We start from the raw sequence: 22,855 nt of genomic DNA, 5'->3' as shown, positions 1-22,855 counted from the left end.
CACTGATGAGTATTGACTGCTCTTTCTGAGCAGCAGAATCCTACTTGGACCCCAGTACACTGGACCACATATAATTGCATGTATGTTTCCTTGGATTGCCTTTGTTTGATCAGGTATCTTAACTGGAAGCAAGTGCCATTGATGTTGATGGAACATGTTCTTCATGTAAATGTGCTTAAAATAAGAGCACTAAATGCATGTAAGGTGCATTTAAGTGTGGACATGTGAGCTACATACCCATTTTTATATATCTAACTTGGTTAAAAGCATCAGGTGTGTGTGTTTGAATTTATTGAAACATTGAAAGTAGACCTATAGGTAACTGTAATTAACAGAGTGTTTCTTCTTTCCCTTTCAGAAATATGCACCATTTGATCTGAACATATAAGTTTATTGCAAGCATGAGAATCCAAGAAGAACTGAAAATACATTTAAAAAATTGGAGATAAATTTTTAGTGTGTAGAAGCACTTTTAAGAATGAACACTACAGCTGGTTGTGTTGGTAACTACAGAAGGATGAGAAGAACACTATGATGGCAAAGAACAAAGAGCCTCGTCCCCCTTCCTATGCTATTAGTGTGATTGGACTTTCGGGGACTGAAAAGGATAAGGGGAACTGTGGAGTTGGGAAATCGTGTTTGTGCAATAGATTTGTGCGTTCAAAAGCAGATGAATATTACCCCGAACATACCTCTGTGCTTAGCACAATTGACTTTGGTGGACGAGTTGTTAATAATGATCACTTTTTGTACTGGGGTGACGTAACACAATGTGGAGAGGATGGAATAGATTGCAAGATTCATGTTATTGAACAGACTGAGTTCATTGATGATCAGACTTTTCTGCCTCATCGGAGTACGAACTTACAACCATATATAAAGCGTGCAGCTGCAACCAAATTGCAGTCAGCAGAAAAACTTATGTATATTTGCACAGATCAGCTTGGATTGGAGCAAGACTTTGAGCAAAAGCAAATGCCTGAAGGGAAGCTAAACATTGATGGATTTTTATTATGCATTGATGTAAGTCAAGGATGCAATAGGAAGTTTGATGACCAACTTAAATTTGTGAATAACCTCTATGTTCAGCTTTCAAAATCTAAAAAGCCTATAATAATAGCAGCAACTAAATGTGATGAATGTGTGGAACACTATTTACGAGAGGTTCAGGCATTTGCTTCAAATAAGAAGAACCTTCTGGTAGTAGAAACATCAGCAAGATTCAATGTCAACGTTGAGACGTGTTTTACTGCACTGGTACAAATGATGGATAAAACCCGGGGTAAGCCTAAAATAATTCCCTATCTGGATGCCTATAAAACACAGAGGCAACTTGTTGTGACTTCAACGGATAAATTTGAGAAACTTGTTCAGACTGTGAGAGACTATCATGCCACTTGGAAAACGGTTAGTAATAAACTGAAAAATCATCCAGATTATGAAGAATACATTAATTTAGAGGGAACAAAAAAGGCCAAAAATACATTTTCAAAACACATAGAGCAGCTTAAGCAAGAGCATATAAGAAAAAGAAGAGATGAATACATCAATACATTACCAAGAGCTTTTAACACACTTCTGTCAAATCTTGAAGAGATTGAGCATTTGAGCTGGTCTGAAGCTTTGAAATTAATGGAAAAAAGGCCAGATTTCCAACTATGTTTTGTGGTGCTGGAGAAAACACCCTGGGATGAAACTGATCACATAGATAAAGTGAATGACAGGAGAATTCCATTTGACCTTTTGAGCACGCTAGAAGCGGAAAAAGTCTATCAAAACCACGTGCAGCATCTAATATCAGAAAAAAGGAGAGTTGAAATGAAGGAGAAGTTCAAAAAAACACTTGAAAAAATACAGTTCATTTCTCCTGGGCAACCCTGGGAAGAAGTTATGTGTTTTGTAATGGAGGATGAAGCTTTTAAATATATTACAGAGGCAGATAGTAGAGAAGTATATAGTAGACATCAACGGGAAATTGTTGAAAAAGCCAAAGAGGAATTTCAGGAAATGCTTTTTGAGCATTCAGAACTGTTTTATGACCTGGATTTGAATGCAACACCTAGTTCTGATAAAATGAGTGAAATTCATGCAGTTCTGAGTGAAGAGCCTAGATACAAAGCTTTACAGAAACTTGCACCTGATAGAGAATCTCTTCTATTAAAACACATAGGGTTTGTGTATCATCCCACTAAAGAAACCTGTCTCAGTGGCCAAAACTGTATGGACATTAAAGTAGAACAGTTGCTTGCCAGAAGTCTCTTGCAATTGGACCACGGCCGCTTAAATTTGTATCACGATAGTGCCAATATTGATAAAGTTAATATTTTCATTCTGGGTAAAGATGGTCTGGCGCAAGAGCTGGCAAATGAGATTCGGACTCAATCCACGGATGACGAGTATGCCTTAGATGGAAAGATATATGAACTTGATCTTAGGCCAGTTGATGCAAAGTCACCTTATCTTCTAAGTCACTTATGGACTTCTGCCTTCAAACCACATGGATGTTTCTGTGTGTTTAATTCAATTGAATCACTCACTTTTATTGGAGAGTCGATCACTAAAATCAGGACCGAAGCATCTCAGATAAGAAGAGACAAATATATGGCCAGTCTTCCATTTACATTAATACTGGCTAATCAAAGAGACAGTGCTAGCAAGCACTTGCCGATTCTGAGACACCAAGGACAGCAATTGGCAAACAAGTTGCAGTGTCCTTTTATAGATGTACCTGCTGGTACTTACCCACGCAAATTTAATGAGGCTCAAATAAAACAAGCTTTGCGGGGAGTTTTGGAAGCAGTTAAACACAATTTTGATGTTGTAAGTCCCGTTCCTACAATTAAAGACCTTTCGGAAGCTGATTTGAGAATTGTCATGTGTGCCATGTGTGGAGATCCATTCAGTGTAGATCTTATTCTTTCACCCTTTCTTGACTCTCATTCCTGTAGTGCTGCTCAGGCTGGACAGAATAATTCCCTCATGCTGGATAAAATTATAGGTGAAAAACGGAGGCGAATACAAATAACAATATTATCATATCATTCTTCAATCGGTGTAAGAAAAGATGAACTTGTTCATGGGTATATACTAGTTTACTCTGCTAAACGGAAGGCATCTATGGGAATGCTTCGAGCATTTCTTTCAGAAGTACAAGATACGATTCCTGTCCAATTGGTGGCTGTTACTGATAGTCAGGCAGACTTTTTTGAGATTGAGGCTATCAAAGAATTAATGACGGAAGGTGAACATATAGCTACTGAGATTACAGCTAAATTTACAGCTCTGTATTCTTTGTCTCAATATCATCGTCAGACTGAGGTTTTCACATTGTTCTTCAGTGACGTTTTAGAGAAGAAAAACATGATTGAAAATTCTTATATGTCTGATAGTACAAGAGAGGCAACACATACAAGTGAGGATGTTTTCCTGCATTCTCCCAGAGGAGGTGCTCTTACGTACAATTACTATCCAGATTCAGAAGATGATACTGAAGCCCCACCTCCTTATAGCCCTATGGGGGATGATGTACAGCTTATCCCAAAAGATCGATTCGATTTGGAAGGTAATGAATACCCTGTTCATAGCACACCACTTAACTGTCACGATCATGAACGCAACCATAAAGTGCCTCCTCCAATAAAGCCAAAACCAGTTGCACTCAAGCCCAATGTGAAAAAACTAGATCCAAACCTGTTAAAAACTATTGAGGCAGGTATTGGCAAACCAAGAAAAAATAGAACAACTCTGGCACCATCTGATGATCTAGATCAATCTGATAATTATGCAGAACCTATAGACACCATTTTCAAGCACAGAGGTGTTACTGATGATATCTACGCAATTCCAGACGATAGTCAGAATCGCATGATTAAAATTCGAAACTCATTTACTATAAATAATACCCAAGGAGATGAAGAAAATGGATTTCCTGACAGAATGTCAAAGACCCACGGCGAAAGAAGACCTTCAAAATACAAATACAAATCTAAAACACTGTTCATCAAAGCCAAATCTTATTATAGGAGAGCACATTCAGATGCAAGTGATGATGAAGCTTTTACAACATCTAAAACTAAAAGAAAAGGAAGACATCGTGGCAGTGAAGAAGATCCCCTTCTGTCCCCAGTGGAAACATGGAAAGGTGGCATTGATAACCCTGCTATTACATCGGATCAAGAGTTAGATGACAAAAAGATGAAGAAGAAAACTCAGAAAGTAAAAGAAGACAAAAAAGTAAGACATTTTTTAAACTAACTTTTTTATTTTAACTCTGCATTAAGTTCTTTTTGGAGTTGTGCAAGTTGGCCTTATCAAATGTTGATTGAATTGTCTGGCTGGGAAAAGGCCCCAAGGAAAATTGGATGGAGGGATCTTGCATCAAAGGGACACAAGATTCCTCAGTCTGATTTGGGGTGATTTCCCTTCTCTTCCTTGGATGATTCAGAGTTCTTTGTTTGGTAGGTCCCCTTGATGCCTGAAGAAGCTTTTCAGAGGTATAAAGGGGAGTGGGGAGGAGGGGATAGATTGTTTCAGCTCATGCAGTTTTGGTTACAACCCAATGCCTTTGTTTCATATCGCAGAATCTTTCTAGGAATGTCAGCTATATTTCTGGTTAGATTTGACAAATTTATATAGAAGGCGATTCAGACTGGCATATTTTAGTGACTAGGATAATGTTACTCCTATTGGTGAATGCACTGCTGTTGTTGGGCTCAGGTTTTTGATTTGTTTTTTAATTAGAAAGCGGCATGTATTCAGTGCACAGCAGGTTTAGCATAGTCAGTGCTTTATTACTGGCCATTGTAAAGATAATAAATATGTAGCGTTTCAGATGTCAGTGAGGTCAACATTTGAAATAACTGTTTTGTGAACTTTGTGTGTTGAATGTGGAAAGGGTGGGAGGAGAAATTGTTCCCTTCAAATTGTAATACAGTTATTTGTGAATTATCAGCTATTGCTTTATGGTCTTGTGCTGTGTTAGATCAGATCTAGTCCAGTGTTGCGTTGTCCTGGCAGTGGCCAGCTGTGAGTCTTCTACATAACCAGGATACAGTGTTGTTATATAGATGTATATTGTCATTGGGCATAGTAGGTTGTTGTGCAATCTTTGGGCAATCAACTTGTGAAACTCTTCTGTGATTGCACTTTTGGAAAGAGTGTTGTATGCAAAAGAGTACTGTGCAGGGAGGAACCCCTGCATCAAAACCTGCCTATGACACTATTTAGCTTTCTCTTCAGATAATTATTTGACACAGGCAGTTGAAGAACTTTACTGAATAAAAGTGTGCATTGCAGATAAAACGTTTTGCCAGCTTTCTACATGTTTTAGTAGCTTGTATGGTTAGTTTTGAAAAGATATTGGCCCTGAAGGACTTTCGTGGGGATTAGTTCTGGTTTTTCTAACATTTCCTGTGCACGGAGAAGCAGTTTAAAAAAGATTAAATATTGTTTAGAGTAATAATTCTAAAAGTATATATAGTGCAGGCAAACTGTCAGATTTTAGAATTGCTTTATAGAATTGCTATGTCTTGGTACTGATTATATCTTTATATAAAAGAAGTTATTTGGGCAAAGTTTTCTGGGCAGCATTGATAGAGTAGGAGATACTAGAAGGACATCTGTATAAAATACTGAGTAAGCAAGAAATTAACCTTTACAGCTGTTACACTACTTGCAGAAATTGCTTCAGCTCAAGCAGTGGAAAAAGCAGCCACTGGTTATTGGCTGCCTAAAAAATGGAGTCAACCTGGTGTATTACTACTTCCTTGTAAACTTTCACATTTTAAAAAGCCAATGTGAGCTGGTGAATAGCATGTTGGCCTAAATGCAAGGCATCATTTATTAACCTCAGATCTGTGCAATGGATATAGTGTTGGCTTGCTTTACAGTATTATTATAGAGAACGCAGGAAATTTTGTAAATAGTTTTTTGCTCTAAAATAGCTATCATTGTGGTTAACTATAAACAGCTTAATATTGTCTTGTCATTTTGTTAATTTGTTTGAGGACACTTAATTTTGTACAGTGTGGGAAAGAAAAAAGGTGGAACCATAGTTAATCTTCACCAGTTTAAAGTATTTCCTGTCTGAATTGAGATATCACACCTCATAGAAACATACTATTTAGTGTTTTGCATTGTAGGTTTTGAGAAATAGGAGCTTGGATCCAAAGGCACACAAGTAAAGTTCTGCTTGCACAAGGGGAGATTCCCCACTGTTGCTTGTTTGTGTCCTGAAAGGCCATGCCAGAGCATGCCACAGAAGGAAAGATATGTCATAAACATCTTAAGAAGTGGCCTGTTGGGCTTCAGTTGGAAATGGAAACTGGCAAAAAATGGATTGCGACTTGATATTTAAGCCACAGTTGCATAAACCCTTAAGTTTAATATGGTATTCCAAACCATATAGTGCTATGTGTTGTGGATGTTCAGTTGAGCAGTTAGGCTCAGCACAGGAAGAAACTGTGTAATTGAGATTGCTTTTACTAGGCAAACACGCACATGCACATGATATACACACACTATTTGCAGTTGCTATAAGATGTTTTCACTCTCTGAGCCCAGAGATGGTTCCAGTTTACAAAGTCCTTAGTGAAACAAATTCCACGTAGCAAGTGCAAAGTCCAGTTTCTAACAGAATCCTGCAAGTGCCAGAGTTCTCCAAGCCCAGAAGTCTTGGAAGTTATCCAGCTTCCCTCAAGCGAGCTCTTCACAAAGTGTTCCACATTTTCACAGGATTGTTCCTATAGTCTTTTCCACGTTTCGCACAGATTCTCCTGTACTTTTCAACAATGAATGCTGTAATCTGAGACTGAGCCCTTTTCTACCTAGTGTTACCTGCTAGGTTGCCCAGCAACTTAGATAAGACAGTCATGAGATGCCTGCAGCTAGAGGGTGGGGGCATTTCTGCCTACTCTTGGACATTTAATTTACCCTTTATTGTTTTATTGTTTTCTTATTAAAAGAAGAAAATACTTACATTGAACCATAATATAGAAAATTACCAGTCTTTCCATATATATATATATATATATATATATATATATATATATATATATATATATAATATTCCATATAGTACAAAGGAGCTTTTAAAAAAAAGGAATTTCAGAAAACAACACAATCAAATATAGCCTCCCATATGTTGCTTAACTTTTTAGCATGTTATATGAATTTGAGTGCAGAAAGATTTTAACAATGTTGAAAAGCTTGTTTGCTCTCTTTATTGAATAATTATAAATTAATATATTCAAGATTAGTTCTGTTACTAAGATTCTTTTGTTACAGGTATGATTTTATGTAGATATTATTAATTTTTTACTTTCATTAGTAACATACTTGGCTAAGAATGCTGTTGTTTTCTTGTAGCAAAAAAAGAAAACCAAGACATTTAATCCACCAACTCGTAGAAATTGGGAAAGTAATTACTTTGGAATGCCCCTGCAGGATCTGGTTACATCTGAAAAACCTATACCACTCTTTGTTGAGAAGTGTGTGGATTTCATTGAAGACACAGGTAGGACACAAGTTGGAGCATCAATAACATTTTACTATTTCTTGGTAGCTAACTATAAAAGTCTTGTTAGCTTCTCGTCATTTTATACTATGTGGTAACAGAAATAACAAGTGTGCGCTGAGGACTGTATACTTTCACATATTTACCAAAGCAAACCCTTGAAGGATCAGTGCTTTTTAATTTGTTCATAAATATTGTAGAGTTGGGGTAAGTAATGTGGTAGCCAAGTTTGCTAATGCTACTGAATTGTCACTAAAACAATTTTAGGGTCACTAAAACAAAAATAAAGATCGTGTAGTGCTCCAAACTCAGGGAATGGGTGGTAAAATGGGAAATGCAATTTATTGTAAACAAGTGTAAAGTGATACATATCTGGACTTATAAAACAACAACCCCTTAATTTCAGATATTCGCTCATGGGGTCTGAAATCATATTGACTCTGGACAGGACTTTGGGGTTAGAGTAGATAGCTTTATGAAGATGTTCACCCAGTGTGCAACAGATGTAAAAAATGACAAATTCGATGCTAGGGATCATAGGAAAGGAATTGAAAATAAAACTGCCAATATAACAATGCTGTTGTGCAAACCTACTATGTGACTGTTTAGAATACTGTGTACAGTTCTAGTTGCCTCATCACAAACTGGATATTGTACATTTGGAAAAGGTTCAGAAAAGGCCAACCAAAATGATCAAGGGTTTGATTGGAGCAGCAGTGGGTAAAATTATGCATGGCATAGGGAAAGTGGATAGAGAATATTAAATGCAGTACATTTCTTATGCAGTACATCATGGACATTACCTCTACTGGGGGCAGTGATGGTCACCAGCGTGGATGACTTTAAAAGAGGATAAGACAAATTCATGAAAAATAATCTGAACTAAATCTGATAGATACTTTTTGCCTCCACTATTGGTGGCAGTGTGCTTCTGTCCCACTTGTATGCTTCCCTTAGGCATCTGGTTGGCCACTGTGAGAGCAGGATGTTAAACTGGATGGGCCATGGGCCTCATCCAGCAGGATCGTCTAATGTTCTTATGACTCCTGGAATATGGAACTGGGAGGAGAGCAGATTTCTTCTACTCCTGTACATGCTGCTGATGGTCTTTTCTCTGTTGTCTTGTGGTCTCCTCTCCCTACCTGACTACATTTCCCTGACTTTGCTCAGTTGGCCTCAACCACAGACTTAGGTTTGCTGAAAAAACTGAAATCTAACATACAGAAAAATCACTTTTAAAACATGTTGTTAATGCAAATGTAAGCATGCAAGATTCCAACGAAACTTGAATTGGGATCTATAGGATTAGTGTGATTTCTATCTTCTGCCTACCTTTGTTCTAAAGTGCTATATAAAAGCTAAATAATGTGAAATGAAGAGATGTTACTGATGAACTTTTTGATCCTGCTCTGCATGCATTTCCATTGGAAAAAAACAAAAATAATGCAATTCAGCCCCACTTCATGAAGCAGCAGCTTCCCCCACCCTTTGTGCTGCAGCCCAGATCTTTCCCAAGTATTCCCCAAAACTCAAGAAAGGCTCAGGGGGGGGGGGACGGGGACGGGACAGTATGCTAAAGTTGGAGAAGGGGTGGCAAGCCCCATTGCACAAACAGCGTTACCCTTTTGTTATAAGAAGAGTGCAACCCTGCTTAATAAATTATATCAGTACTGTACAATGCCTTCAAGACTGAAGCAGGTGCTGCAGGTTTGAAAAAAATCAGCTGAAATAATCTTTTAAGTGGCTTAGATTTTGTTCCCTCCCAACCCCCATTTATTTCATATATAAACATTCAATACATTTATGGATACCAGTATACAGACCTACCTAGAAGTAAGTCTCATTGAACTCAATAGGACTTACTTCAGAGTAAACATGTATGGAGTTGTGATGTGAATGTCTACATCAAATTAAACAATACCTTCTCTAAGAATAACAGAGGCCAAAATGAACAAACTTAACATTCCTCTTTCAGTCACAGCTCATTCCATTGATTGTAAACCTTGGTAGGAAACTGTTTTAGGAAGTAAAGCAGACCCAGCATGTCTTGCCTTGTTGCCAGTAAAAGGGAATAGCTTCAATGACTCGTTTAATAAGTGTTGCTGAAATAGTTTCCTTTAGCTGGCAGTAAACCTGAGTACGCTGCATTGTGCACTCGTTAAATGTTACGTTTGAATAACTGAATGAGTGGGCAGCTCAACTATTTCTGTGTACAGGAGCAAAGATTGTACACTTGTTGTATGTAATATATTACACTACTCATAGGTAGCATGATTTATACAGCCCAGCACTCAGTTTGCTGGCTTCTAGGCCTGAGCAAAAAGTAACACAGTGATTCTAACAGTGTTCTGTAGAATCAGTTTTCATTTGGGATTAAGCTGTAGTCATCAATTGACCCAGGTGCTAATTTAGATTTTGAGAATTCAAGCTGCTTAGGTGCTGATCGCACTTTGTTGGTTTTGGACAAGATTTCCTTGCAAAGTTTTTCAATTTGATAGCATATACTAACTTATGTGGTGGACGCGGGTGGCGCTGTGGGTTAAACCACAGAGCCTAGGACTTGCTGATCAGAAGGTCGGCGGTTCAGATCCCCGTGACGGGGTGAGCTCCCGTTGCTCGGTCCCTGCTCCTGCCAACCTAGCAGTTCAAAAGCATGTCAAAGTGCAAGTAGATAAATAGGTACCGCTCCGGCAGGAAAGTAAGCGGCGTTTCCATGCGCTACTCTGGTTCTCCAGAAGTGGCTTAGTCATGCTGGCCATATGACCCGGAAGCTGTACGCTGGCTCCTTCGGCCAATAAAGCGAGATGAGTGCCGCAACCCCAGAGTCAGTCACAACTGGACCTAATGGTCAGGGGTCCCTTTACCTTTACCTTTTTACTAACTTATGTAGCAGTGTTTTAACAGCAACCTTTATCTCCATTGTTTTATTTTTAAGTAGAGTCAGTAATTTTAATAACATTCAGAATGCATGAAAACTAGCATTTATATTATTACACTTGCAATAATAGCTAACATTTAAATAACTACCAATTCTGAAGTTTTCTAAGGATGGTATACCAAGTAATGCATTCCATTTGTGGAAGAATTTAGTCTTGTTCAGTGGAATGCCCCCCATCTCCTTCCAATGCTAGGAGTTCCCTCCACTCTCAGGGGTTAGACTAGATCAGTGTTTCCCAACCGGTGTTCCGCGGCACACTAGTGTGCCGCGAGACGTTGCCTGGTGTGCCGTGGGAGGGAGGCGGGCGAGGCGGGCGGCGAGAGGCGGGGCGGCGGCAGCGAGGATCTGCGTCGAGCCGGGGGCGGCTCCGCGGTGATGGTGCCGAGGTTTCTCTCTCCATTCTCCCCTCACACACACACACAGGAAATAACACAGGATCAGCTGACAGGACCCGGCCAATGGGGCGGCGGCGGGGCAGCGCGCACAAAAGGGAGGAGCGCGAAACGGCGGCGGCGCAGGGCGGGAGGGCGGCGCATTGCGCGTGCTCAAACCCGCCCTCCGAGGCGCAGAGGGGAGCTGGGCAAGCGCCTTCTTCAACCACGCGCTCGTTTAAAAGTTTCTCTTTCAAAAAGGAAACGTGGGTTTCTTCCACCCCATTGGCTGCGACTCCGCCCACTCCGTCCTCCTCCCCCTCGCCCGCCCGCGGCGCCTCGCTCCTCAGCCTCCGCCATGTACTGCTCGCTCCGCTCCCTCCAGCGCCTGAGTTGCGCCAGGGGCGCCGCCGTCCACGCGCGCCAGAGGGGCCCGCCGACCTGCAGCCGCCACGCGCAGCCACGGAGGATGGTGAGCGACGCCCCCCCCCGCTGCGCGCGCAATGGAGGGAGGGAGGGAGGCGCAAGGGCGTCAGAGGTGACCTTTGCCGGCCTCTTGCGGGACAGGCTTTTATTATTAGCGCTTTCGTATTCCTTTTTCTCCCTCCCAGGAGCTCCGGTGGGGGGGGCGGGCGGGGCTCCCCGCCATTTACCCCCCACCATTTACCCCCCACAACAACCCTGTGAGGGAGGCCGGGCTGAGAGGATTCCAACCCGCGTCCGCCCCCGCTGCTTCCTTCAAGTGGCGTCCTGGGCGAGGACAACATTTGACGGCCCCTCCCTCAAATATCCCTCATTTTCGCAATAATTCATTTTGGTACAGCTGCTTTTTCCAACGGATCTGTTCAGTGTTGTTATTTGCGCCCCTCTGCCGCCAGCAGCGTCCCAAATCCAGCGCTGCTCCCCTCCTTAGGATGCCAAGCACTCTGAATTGGGAAGTGGCCCCCTTGGGAAGAGGGAGGCTTGCCTCCAAGTAAAGATGAATATGAAAGTACCTTGTTTTTAAGGGCCTGCGGTGGTGGTGGCTGTTTAACATCCAAGGCTCACAACACAAAAACACAAAACTACATTACATGGGACAGTGGTACCTCTGGTAACTGAGGCTTCAGGTTACAGACTCCACTACCCCAGAAATATTACCTTGGGTTAAGAACTTTGCTTCAGGATGAGAACAGAAATCGTGCTCCAGCATTCAAATTTTTTTATAATAATCTAAAAAAGTTAACTACAGCTTTGAAACTTCCCAGGAGAGGCCGCCCAGTGTGGGGCTCTCGCCGTCTGCCTGCCTGGCTGCCTGCGAGCTCGGCGGGCAGCGCCTCCGTCCGCAGCGCCCGCCTCGCGGCTCTCATTCCCTGCCCCTGCCAAAGCTCACCCAGCCAAGCCGCGCTCTCCTTCCTGCCTCGCATTGCTGCCTCCTCCCCCCCCACCCCCAAAGCTTGGAGGTTCCCCGGCGCCGGCCCGCAGGTTTGACCCCCTTCTCACACCTGTTCGCGCTCCTTGCACGGAATGGGGCGGATGGGGAGGAACGGGGCTCGCCGCTGCCTCCGCTCGCCCTCCCCCCCTCCGCCGGCGGTCCCGCGATTCTTGGCTTTTTGGCGGTTGGCACAGAAGGAAGGCAAGGGGGGGGGGAATTGAAACTTACACTTTCGTGCGTCCCTCCCTTTGTAGATTCCAGTAAATGCTGACAATTATTTTTTCTTGTATCAAACCTTTGACTAGGTTTATATGAGTGAGGGTGTGGGTGGGATTGAAGAAGTGAAGAGGGATTATGGGAATTCAGATCACATACATTGGCATGAGGGCTTATTCATAACAGTCGTTAAGATTATGTAAGATTATGTAATTATGTATGCATTTCCTTTTTTAATGGTGATTAAAATATAAAACTTTGTGAGAGCAAGTAGTAGTGCATGTTTTGTTTTTAAAAGAGTGATGATTAATTTTGTTGCTTACTATTTTTACAACCATTGTTTACTCTGAAGTAATGCCCACTGAATTGAAGCTGAGGGTTGCTTTCCTTAAAGCATTCTTAGGATTGCAAATAAACAAGAAATCAAACCATATTAATTGAAGAAATCAAGAGTGCAAATCTTTTTTTAAGCCCTAGCCTGTTAGCTGCAGGCAACAAGGAATTGCATGCAAATATGAAGATGGAGTTTCATACAGGCATAGAGTGCTCTAAAAGGGATGGAGTGTTCTATCTCTCATCTACATCTGGCATAATAACCAAATGGACCCCTCCTCTGTATCAGAATAGGATGGCTGCTCTATAGCAGAGGCCGTCTAGTAAAGCATTCGGCAGGCTACTTGTTGAACTTATGTTCAAGAGTGTGATAGATATTTTAATACGAATTTTGCTTATGCTTAAATAATAACTTTTCGTTTGCAAAATATAACCATGTGACATTTGCTTTCCACCCCCAAAGGTCTATGTACTGAAGGTCTCTATCGTGTTAGTGGGAATAAAACTGATCAAGACAACATTCAGAAGCAATTTGATCAAGGTAATGGGAGATATGATGCATATCACAAATAATTTTTGGTGTATCAAACCCTGCAGTCTAATTTTTGCTTTCCAAACAGATAATCATAGAAGCTGGAGAGTGTGCATTTGTATAGTTATATGAAGTACAAATTACGATTTGCGTGTTAATGTATTGAGAACATGCAGTGGTAAGCAGTGTGGTAATTGTATAATTTGTTCATTTACTGTTAGATCAGTAGCCTGCTTTTCTACAAGTTGATTACAATAAAGTTGATTACAGTAAAATTAGCCAATTCAATTTGAAAGTCACAATAATTTATCAAAAACAACAACATCTAAATAAAACCCCGCCCCTTCCATTTCCTACTTGTCCCCCCAAAATTCTGAGTGGTTGATCTGTAACTGAGCTGTACAGGTAGTAAAGCATAATTCTACTGCAACAACTGTCAATTTGGTTCTAACAGTGAAGCGGATTCATTCTTTGGAAATGAGATTTCCAAACTTTCAGACAGGAGTTTTCCCCAGGCCTCTCAAAATGCCAGAAATTGGGCATGGAACCTTCTGCATTCAAACCATTGTTCTCTGTTACTGAGCTCAGAAGATTAGGAAGACTTTCTGCTTCCGAGTGCCTACAAAACTTAACATGACATTAGATTTGTTTTGAACTTTAAGTGTTTCAGTCAAACCTTCCACCCTTGAATATGGAGTGGGGCAGAGTTTTTAGTTAATACAAATCATAGTTGGCCGTTGGGGACATTTAATTTGTGGACTCCTGATTTGAAGAGTAAATCAGTAATTTATTCCAGATTTTCCATTTTACCAAAAAATTATAATTCTTTCATGTTGTCTCAAAACCTTGCACTTCTGCTAATGATGCACAGGTTTGTGGTTTAACTCTCCTGCAAATATGTGTATCCTAAATATTTTACTTTGCTGATGCAACAGTTCTGGTATAAAAAAATTGTAACTTAGTGTCACATTTTGAAAAAGTGATATTTTTTTTGTAATTTAGCACAAATATACTTTTTGTAATGCTTGCAAAGGAGAAGGTTTGAATTGGAGAGAAGGCAGTGCTTTAGTCTTGTATACTTTATTATTTATTTAAAAGTTATCCTATAACTTTGGAATATGTGGGTTCCTCCTCCTTAACCAGTTTTAAGTGTGAAGGTGGATGATGTGATAAATAATCCATTGCTACCTTAACACAAGGTTTTTCTTCTCAAGTACCAGGTTAGAGTTTACTTGCACAATAAATAAATTGTGTAACTTTGGAAATAAATTAGGCTAACATCCAGTGGTGTCCATGCCTCAGCAAATGAACTTCTGCTCATGTGATGGGAGTTAGTGTTCCTCTCTGCCTCCCTCCCTTGCCCCCTCCCCACAAAATTAGATCCAGTAGGGTTGTGGAACAGCAATCTATATGCAAAGTACCATTGCTTAAGCAGATGTCTGCTTGCACAATGTTGGATTTCAGCCTTAGTCTGTACAGTTCTCTTGTGAGGAATAATCTTGGCTGCTGATAGCATGGTGTAATAATATATAGTCCCCATTCCTGTGAAAGGGGATAAATTCTGATAATGCTGATTATGGTTGGTGTGTGAGTGTATAAAACCCCAGGGCAGTCTGTCATTTTCATAACATCTGAATAGATGATTTATAACATTGATAATTATGATCAGCGCTTATGGCAGACAAGTCTACAATAGCCCATTGTTCCAGGGTAATTTAAATTGAGTGGTCAATGGCTGATTTGTATTTATCGTTCAGTACGTCATTTTTAGAAATGTGTAGTTATGGCTCTCATTAATAAAATACTGTTTTGTGTTGTTTTACAGATCATAATATCAGTCTGGAATCTATGGATGTGACAGTAAATGCTGTGGCAGGAGCTCTGAAAGCTTTCTTTGCAGATCTACCAGATCCTTTAATTCCTTATTCACTACATCCAGAATTAGTTGAAGCATCAAGTAAGCAATTCTTTTTTTTCTTTTGTGGCACATAGAAGTCAGGAGATTTATTTTTGCTGATTTCTGTTCGCTTGGCAGCCTTCCAAGCCATCTTCCATGTTGTTCCAAAGGCCCCCACTCCACTGCAGAGCAGATTTTTTACTTCTGTGGGTGCAAGTAGCTCATGAGGGAAACAAAAATTGGTTAAAATTGTCTTTCCATTAGCAGGAGTGTTCAGTGATTGGAACCCACTCCCAGTCTTCTGGAATATATTTTGTTTCTGAATATCTTTGGAAAATTCCAATAAATAGGAAAATCTGCTTATAGTGATAAATATTGAAGTAAAATTCATTGGTGATAGTTGTCTGTCTATTATGGCTATATAACACATAGTTGCTGCACTTCAGAAAACCATAAGCATGTAGCATTCCCAGCTGTCTTCTCTGAAAAGCAAAGATTGGTGCTTGTGAATATATGTGAAAACTTCTGCCACCCATGCAAAAAACCATGCATGCTGTTTAAAAGCACAGATCTTTGCCATTTTATAGCTAAATGTAGAATTACATGAGGAAGCAACATCCTTTATAACTTACTGCTGACTTCACTTCCCAGGGATTTTACTGAAAACAAGAGTTAGTAAAACGCATCCTACTAAAGCATTTAAAAATATTGCTAGCAGCTCTTCCACAAAGCTGAAGTTTACAGTTCCCTGTAATTTATCTGTAAAGATAACTTATGCAGCCATTTTATAATAGTGAGTGTGGTAATTAGAGAGATTTCTAATAGGCTTTGTAGTGTTTATCATCTGAACAAATTAATACATTCATCTATGAATAAGAATCACATTTGTGGAACTTTCCACTGTGAATAAGTGTTCTAAAATTCTGTACACATAGTTTCAAACTTTATGAAACTTGCCTGCCCCCTTGCCTGGATATACCCACAAAAACCTATCAACATTATTTGGAGTACCAGTTGAGCATCTTCTTTCTCAGCCCCACCAATCCCTAGGCAAGAATCCAGGTTGCTACCTGCATTTGAGAATCCATCCGCTTGTCTATATGCTTGTTCTCTAAAAAATATGCTGTAAGAATATTTTGTGGCTTCAGTACTGCCTTCCTATAAATCAATAAAAGCATTTAATACATGTTCATTCATGCATTTGTAATCTCAAGATTGACTACTGTAATGCTCTTTATGTGGGACTATCCTTGTATCTTTTACAGAAGCTGCAGCTAGTGCAGAATGTAGCAGCCAGACTGCACACAGGAGGAGGCAATTGGCAACATGTTACCCAGTTGCTGAGAGAGCTGCACTGGTTGCCAGTTTGCTACTGGGCCAGGTTCAGAGTTCTTGTGTTAATGCACAAAACTCCAAACAACTTGGGCCCAAAATACTTTTAAGGACCTATAATGTGGCAGGTCCTGTACTGCCAAACTCCCTGCCAGTACAGATTCAACAGGAATCATTTCTGCCTTTATTTAAGAAATCACCTAAAAACAGTGTTTTTTAGTAGATATGCCTTTGAAAAGTGAATTTATTTTACAGCAACCAGTACTTAAGGATTTTTAAAATGTTTTATTTATATTTTTATTTCATTGTATCTTCTGTATGGTGTACACTGCTTTGCTGTGTTTTTAGAAGTCTCTGAGAGAGGGACTCTACTTTTGAGCATTTTCAAATTGAAACAGTCCCTAGCATTTCTTGCTGCCTCTCTTTCTCTCTCAACTCTCTCAAAATTAGCCTATACAATGGTACCTCAGTTTACGAACTTAATCCGTTCCGGAAGTCGGTTCTTAAACTGAAACCGTTCTTAAACCGAGGCACGCTTCCCCTAATGAGGCCTCCCACTGCTAGTGCCCTTCCATCATTTGGCTTCTGTTCATAGACCAAGGTAAAGTTCGCTAACCGGAACACTATTTCTGGTTTTGCAGAGTTTGTATACCGAATAGTTCGTAAATAGGGCTGTTCTTAAACCGAGGTACCACTGTATGAGGAAGGAGGGTGAGAAACTGACAGCATAGAATACTTGATCAACAGAGGGCCATTGTTTAACTTCACAGTTTTGTTAATACTGTTCACATTCAAAGCCTTTTTCAATATTTGGCAAAAAAATCATTTCTTCTGCAGAAATCCTTGATAAAACAGAGAGGCTCTATGAATTAAAAGAAATTGTGAAGAAATTCCATCCAGTGAACTACGATGTCTTCAGATATGTAATAACTCATCTGAACAGGTATTTGTTTTTCAAATTATCCATTTAAATGATTGGTAATAGAATTTAGGCTGCAATCCTATACACATATACCTTGTTGTGAATCCCATTGGCCTTAGCATACCTTACTTTTGAATATACATGCAGGGGATTTCACTGTTTGTTAATATTTATAAGGAATAGTTAGTTATACCATTTTGCCCTGTTTAAACTGCTTTTCTGTGATATGTACAATGGTATTTATGCCAATGACACCCATGACCACATGCAACATTGGTTTGAAAACTGATAACACCACTAGAAAGCTTTTTCCGCAGTATTCCTTTAACACATTGTTAGTGTCTAGTGTTCTGTATGGATGTATGTGGATGCATATTGTAGTAAGTAAATGTTACTTCTATTTTTGAGCTATGGGTTTTGATGTGTAAACTTAACATGCATGATAAAAACATTCCCATGTTTTATTAACACCAACCCATTCTTTCTGGGTAGATGTTAATAGATCTCTGCGATCTAGCAATCCATGCAGATACAAAGCAGATCCATGGAGTTCTTGTATAAAACTGTATGTGGTAGTAATGTTCACTTGGGGAGAATGGGTGTGGGTAGACACAAGTCCAAGACTAATTCTCTTTCATCCTGCATTCTGGATGTAATGTTTAACTAGATCCTATATCTAAAAGTTGCTGTTGCTGGATGTTTTAAAGAAATTGTGTGGAGTATTTTTAAATGCACTTACTTTTATCTTCTTAATTTTGATTTATGAACGATTAATGCTTTCAACATTTTTATTCTTGTTGTAGGGTTAGTCAACAAAGCAGAACCAATCTTATGACTGCAGATAACTTATCTATCTGTTTCTGGCCAACATTAATGAGACCTGATTTTGAAAACAGAGAGTTTCTATCAACCACCAAGATCCTTCAATCCGTAATAGAGACATTCATTCAACAGTGCCAGTTTTTCTTCTATAATGGAGAAATTTTAGAAACCTCTGACAGTGTGGCACACCAGCCTCCACCTTCCAACCCAGTGCAGATGGTGGATCCCATCATACCACTACAGTTACCGCCACCTCTACAACCTCAGTTGATACAACCCCAGTTGCAAGCAGATCCTCTTGGGATTATTTAAATATAACAACTGATAGCAAAAAGAAGATGATTGTAGGCAGCTTGGCATTGGATAGAAAAGGAAAACTAGACATGCATGTTTCAAGATACAAAAGCAACGATAGTACTTATGACAACATCTGGATTCAAGCTCAGACCTTTCTGTTATAGTCATACTATACTCCTTGTTTCTTAAACACTGCAGGTCAAAATTATCTGATTAGCATGACTGGAGCGGTTTAATTTAAAAAAACAGAACCAGAAATAACTAAAGTGCAAAGCTGCTGTTGCATGAACATTTATTGCAATCACTATCATTCCTGTGACGGTTTGTCACAATATATTGTGAATAAAACTTTTCTATAGAAATGTAATGATTAAATAAATCATTTATGGAACATTCAATGCTTACAGCCTGCTTTAGGGCTGTTTTTGTTATTTAATGTCCTTTTTTCCTGGCAGTTTCATTCCCATTTAACCCTTTGCTGTGGACAGCTAAAATAGAGTTGTATCTTATTTGTAAATTCCAAACTACTCATGCTACAGTACAATTTGTTTCAGAAAGAACATAAGCTGTACTGTTATAAATACCACACTCTTGTACCTTCCATTTCTCTTCAAGAAACCTGTGGACATTTTTGTTTGAGGGGTTGATAAAATTATTTTTTCTTACAGCACAATACCAAGGACATGCTTATTGTAAAAGTGAGTTTAACCATTGTGCAAAAATGTTGCTATTACCTATTTTCCCCTTATTTTGTAATACTGTTAATTCTGTAAACAGCTGCATGTTTGAAAGATCATTGATGGTCTTGTAAACCTAATCTAATATATTTTAGAAATTTTAATTTTTCCCATTGGGAATTCATCTAGTATATAGAAAATAGTTTGACATTTTCATATAAGGCTATATAACTTTTCATACATAAATGAAAATTTTGTTGTAGTGTAAACTTGCTAAACCAAACGATTTAGGACTTAAATTTAACATATACGCTATATATATTTTTCTGTGGCCCTTTAAAGGTATAAAAAAGCATTGCTAATATATAGCAATAAATACTTTGGGTACTGAAGCATCTTAATATGTACATAAAATGATACTTGTATTCATGTGGTTTTCTTTCTGTGATCTGTTGTACTAAAATTCAAAATTACTGTTTTTGCACCATTATAAAATTATTTTTCTTTTACATTGGTACAAGTTTTGCTGTAAAAGAATGCTGCTTAATTTAAACATCCTTGGTTAATCTTTGGTGTTCAGTAAATGTGATAGAAGGCTAATTATCATGCAACAAATTATTGCAGATCCTAAAATTATTTTTTGAGTTTCTTTCTTGCTCAAAAAATCAACAACCCCTGATTTCTTCAGCTGCTGAGATATCTTGAGTAGATGGGAAAACCTTGTAGACACTATTGTAATTTTCATTCAGTTTGCTATCTAATATAGCAAGTAGAACAATTTTGAATTTCAACCTTCTTAAGAATTGATCTGCATTTTCATTTTAAGAATTAAGTTTCTTAAGAGTTTTGCTCCATTTCTCAAAAATAAAAATTGCCTTTTTCAATTGTTATGTCCTAGGTATTGTACTTCCAGTTATGACTTGGCTTATCATTCTAGCTAAGATTCCTTAAACAGGCTGCTGTTAAGTATTTGTATATTATAAATTATCTTGATATTTGTGTTATATTCTTGCAACTATCTTTTTTAAATAACAACCACAAAAAACCCTCTATTCAAATTCAAAGCACACAGGATATAAATACAAGAATAAAATTTCGTCCTATAAACGTAGTAGCATTAACTTGTTTTACATTACATCTGTTGTCTAAATAGCTTTTATTTATAGCTATCAGTTTAACATAGGCATGTTAAGAAAAAAAATTAAACTTCAAGAGTTTTATAAACTGTTTCTAGGTTGCTAAAGAATTTATTTTTCTACTATAGATGGTTTAAACAAAAGCATCAAACTGTACAGAAAAAGCTTATTTCTATTTCAAGTAGGCTTACATTTTTCATTCATATCCATTTAAAGAATTTGTCTAACAGAATGAGAGTTGAGATTCGTTTTTCCACTTAGAATTCCATTTTTTTGTAAGCTAGTGTATTTTAGTTCACCGTGTTGATAAACTATTTTATTACCTATCAGATAGGTTTGCAGAACTTGTTTTCAAGTCGTTATAGACAACTATTTGAAACAACCTATTTTTGTTAGGAACTTCTGCTTATCCTATAACCAGTTAGAATGCTATTCTTTAGTTGGCCTAGAATATGATCCACCGTCATGGCTGTCACATCAAAGCAGCCTTTCACAACCTTGTGCCTGCCAGGATGTTTTGGGTTCCAGTTTCCATCAGCTCCATCCAGCACGATGAGGGATGGTGGGCGCTCGCTGTAGTCCAAAATACCTGCAGGGCATTGGGGTGGAGAAGGCAGCCTTACAGCAATGCACAGGGCATACAACAATGCACAAGTATGTCTGTATCTGCATATCCCATAATCTGAAGGCAACTTTAGCACTCCCTGCTGCTACGTAAAACTCAATGGTGCCCCTAGGTTGCAAGCTTTGTTAACACTTCAGAAAATACTTGCATGTGTCACCTACTTGCTCCTTCTGTGATCTTTGCGTTGAAATTAAAGCGCTACGGATGCTACTCAGAAGGCTTTCAGCAACCCACTTTTCTTTTGCCTGTTGTTTTTTTGCTTTAGCAGCTTTTCATACACACATACCCGCTTAAAACATTTGGTTGTTAAGTGAAAACAGGAGGCAAATCAGACACACGTGGTCTTTGGAGCCCAAGTGCCCCTCATAATCTGTGAGAATCCTATGCATGTCATAGATGTTATAAACAGCTGACCTACACAGAATGATTACTCATCCCGCAGTTTGGCTTGCTCATTTTGGCTAGTGAAGCAATCCTTTATCGCTTACTCCCTGCCCCTATGTTTCAGGTCCTAGACAATTTGTTGATATTGTGAATTTGGTCAGTTACAGTAATGTGAACAGTGCTCAACAGTTGTCAGTTTGATTTCCTCATGCTTCATACTGACCTTTGTTATTTTCTGTGTGTTTCTGAAATAAACAGTTTAGGCTGCAGTCCTTGGCACAGTTGTGCTTGAGCAAATTCCATTGAGAATCAGTGACATGGATTATAGCCTTAGTCTATGATCCTGAGCTTAGTTACTAGGGAGTCAGGCCCATTGAAGTTGGTGGGACTTATTTCTAAATAGCTGTGCTTAGCATCCTGCTGTTGTGTGTCTAATGCGTATTTGAACATTTTATGAGTATGTTTATTCTCACACATAATACACTATAAGTGGTATTTTATATTAAATGATGTTTTACAGATTATTTTTACATTACACTCAACTTTAAGGATTTTAACATAGTGTAAATAGGTATACAACTTTAATGAAGAGCAACAATTTTTCTCATTGTATGTTTTCTGCATTACTTGAATACTGGTTGCTAGAAACTACCATTGACTTGTTTATTTTTGAGGTACTGGAGTTTAGTTTCTAATCTCTCTTTAAAATGGTAAAGAAATGAACTAATTGGAGAACTTTAAAAATTAGGCCTTAGCTTCCATTGTGATTTTTTTTTTTATTACAGTAACTGTGATGCTATATCAGCTGAATATATATATACTTTTAAAGTTCTTTATAATTCATGTAATCTTGTCACACCACCTACAGAATGCTACAGTGAATTAAATATCGGTGAAGCTTATCTGTATGCAGAATGCAATGAATAAAACATTAAGATGCCTACTGTGTATAATGTTTAGTTGCATATTCAACTTCTGAAGGGCAAACAATGGTGAAATTCTGCAATGGGTGTTTTTGAAATTTACTTTTAACAAATTGTAAAGCATTTCCAATACAGTTTTAGGCTGCCTTATTTAAATGTAGTATGACAGTTTGGGAGAAAGGAACATCTACTTTTTAATATAGATGAGCAAGATTTATATGTACATTGATGAAGAACACAGTGGAGTGGATCCAGACTTGCCCTTCCACAAATAAAAGCATTTGAGATCTAGTGGATCTTCCTGCCGCTGGAGGAAAGGGGCTGCTTTTTGTGAAATCACTTCCCTATAGCAGCTATCAGCACCATCTCACATACTTTCTTGAGTGTTCCCCAACCCTCCATAGCAGGCTTTTGGCAGATAGAAGGCCCCTGAAGAACAGCCAGTAAATAGCATTTGACCCACAGAAACACCTGTTTCTATGCAAGTCTGGATCCAACCCAATAGGTTACAGGCTAAATATGA

General features: G+C 38.9%; 1 protein-coding gene across 2 annotated transcripts in view; it reads left to right on the top strand.

Annotated features, from left to right (window-relative positions):
- Positions 1–22,349, top strand: part of ARHGAP5 (Rho GTPase activating protein 5) — a 39,655-nt gene extending 17,306 nt beyond the window's left edge. For both annotated transcript variants that reach the window (XM_028721066.2, XM_028721058.2), the window contains exons 2-7: positions 359–4,233; positions 7,366–7,513; positions 13,249–13,326; positions 15,143–15,274; positions 17,384–17,489; positions 18,272–22,349. In XM_028721066.2, the coding sequence (XP_028576899.2) occupies positions 532–4,233; positions 7,366–7,513; positions 13,249–13,326; positions 15,143–15,274; positions 17,384–17,489; positions 18,272–18,602 (4,497 nt within the window). In that variant the 5' untranslated portion in view covers positions 359–531 and the 3' untranslated portion in view covers positions 18,603–22,349. The remainder of the gene's footprint in view (positions 1–358; positions 4,234–7,365; positions 7,514–13,248; positions 13,327–15,142; positions 15,275–17,383; positions 17,490–18,271) is intronic.
- The last annotated feature ends 506 nt before the right edge of the window (positions 22,350–22,855 follow it).

This window comes from Podarcis muralis, chromosome 1, assembly GCF_964188315.1.
Source record: "Podarcis muralis chromosome 1, rPodMur119.hap1.1, whole genome shotgun sequence".
Lineage (NCBI taxonomy): Eukaryota > Metazoa > Chordata > Lepidosauria > Squamata > Lacertidae > Podarcis > Podarcis muralis.
The sequence above is the reverse complement of the archived record's forward strand: the minus strand, read 5'-3'. Positions and strand labels throughout refer to the sequence as shown.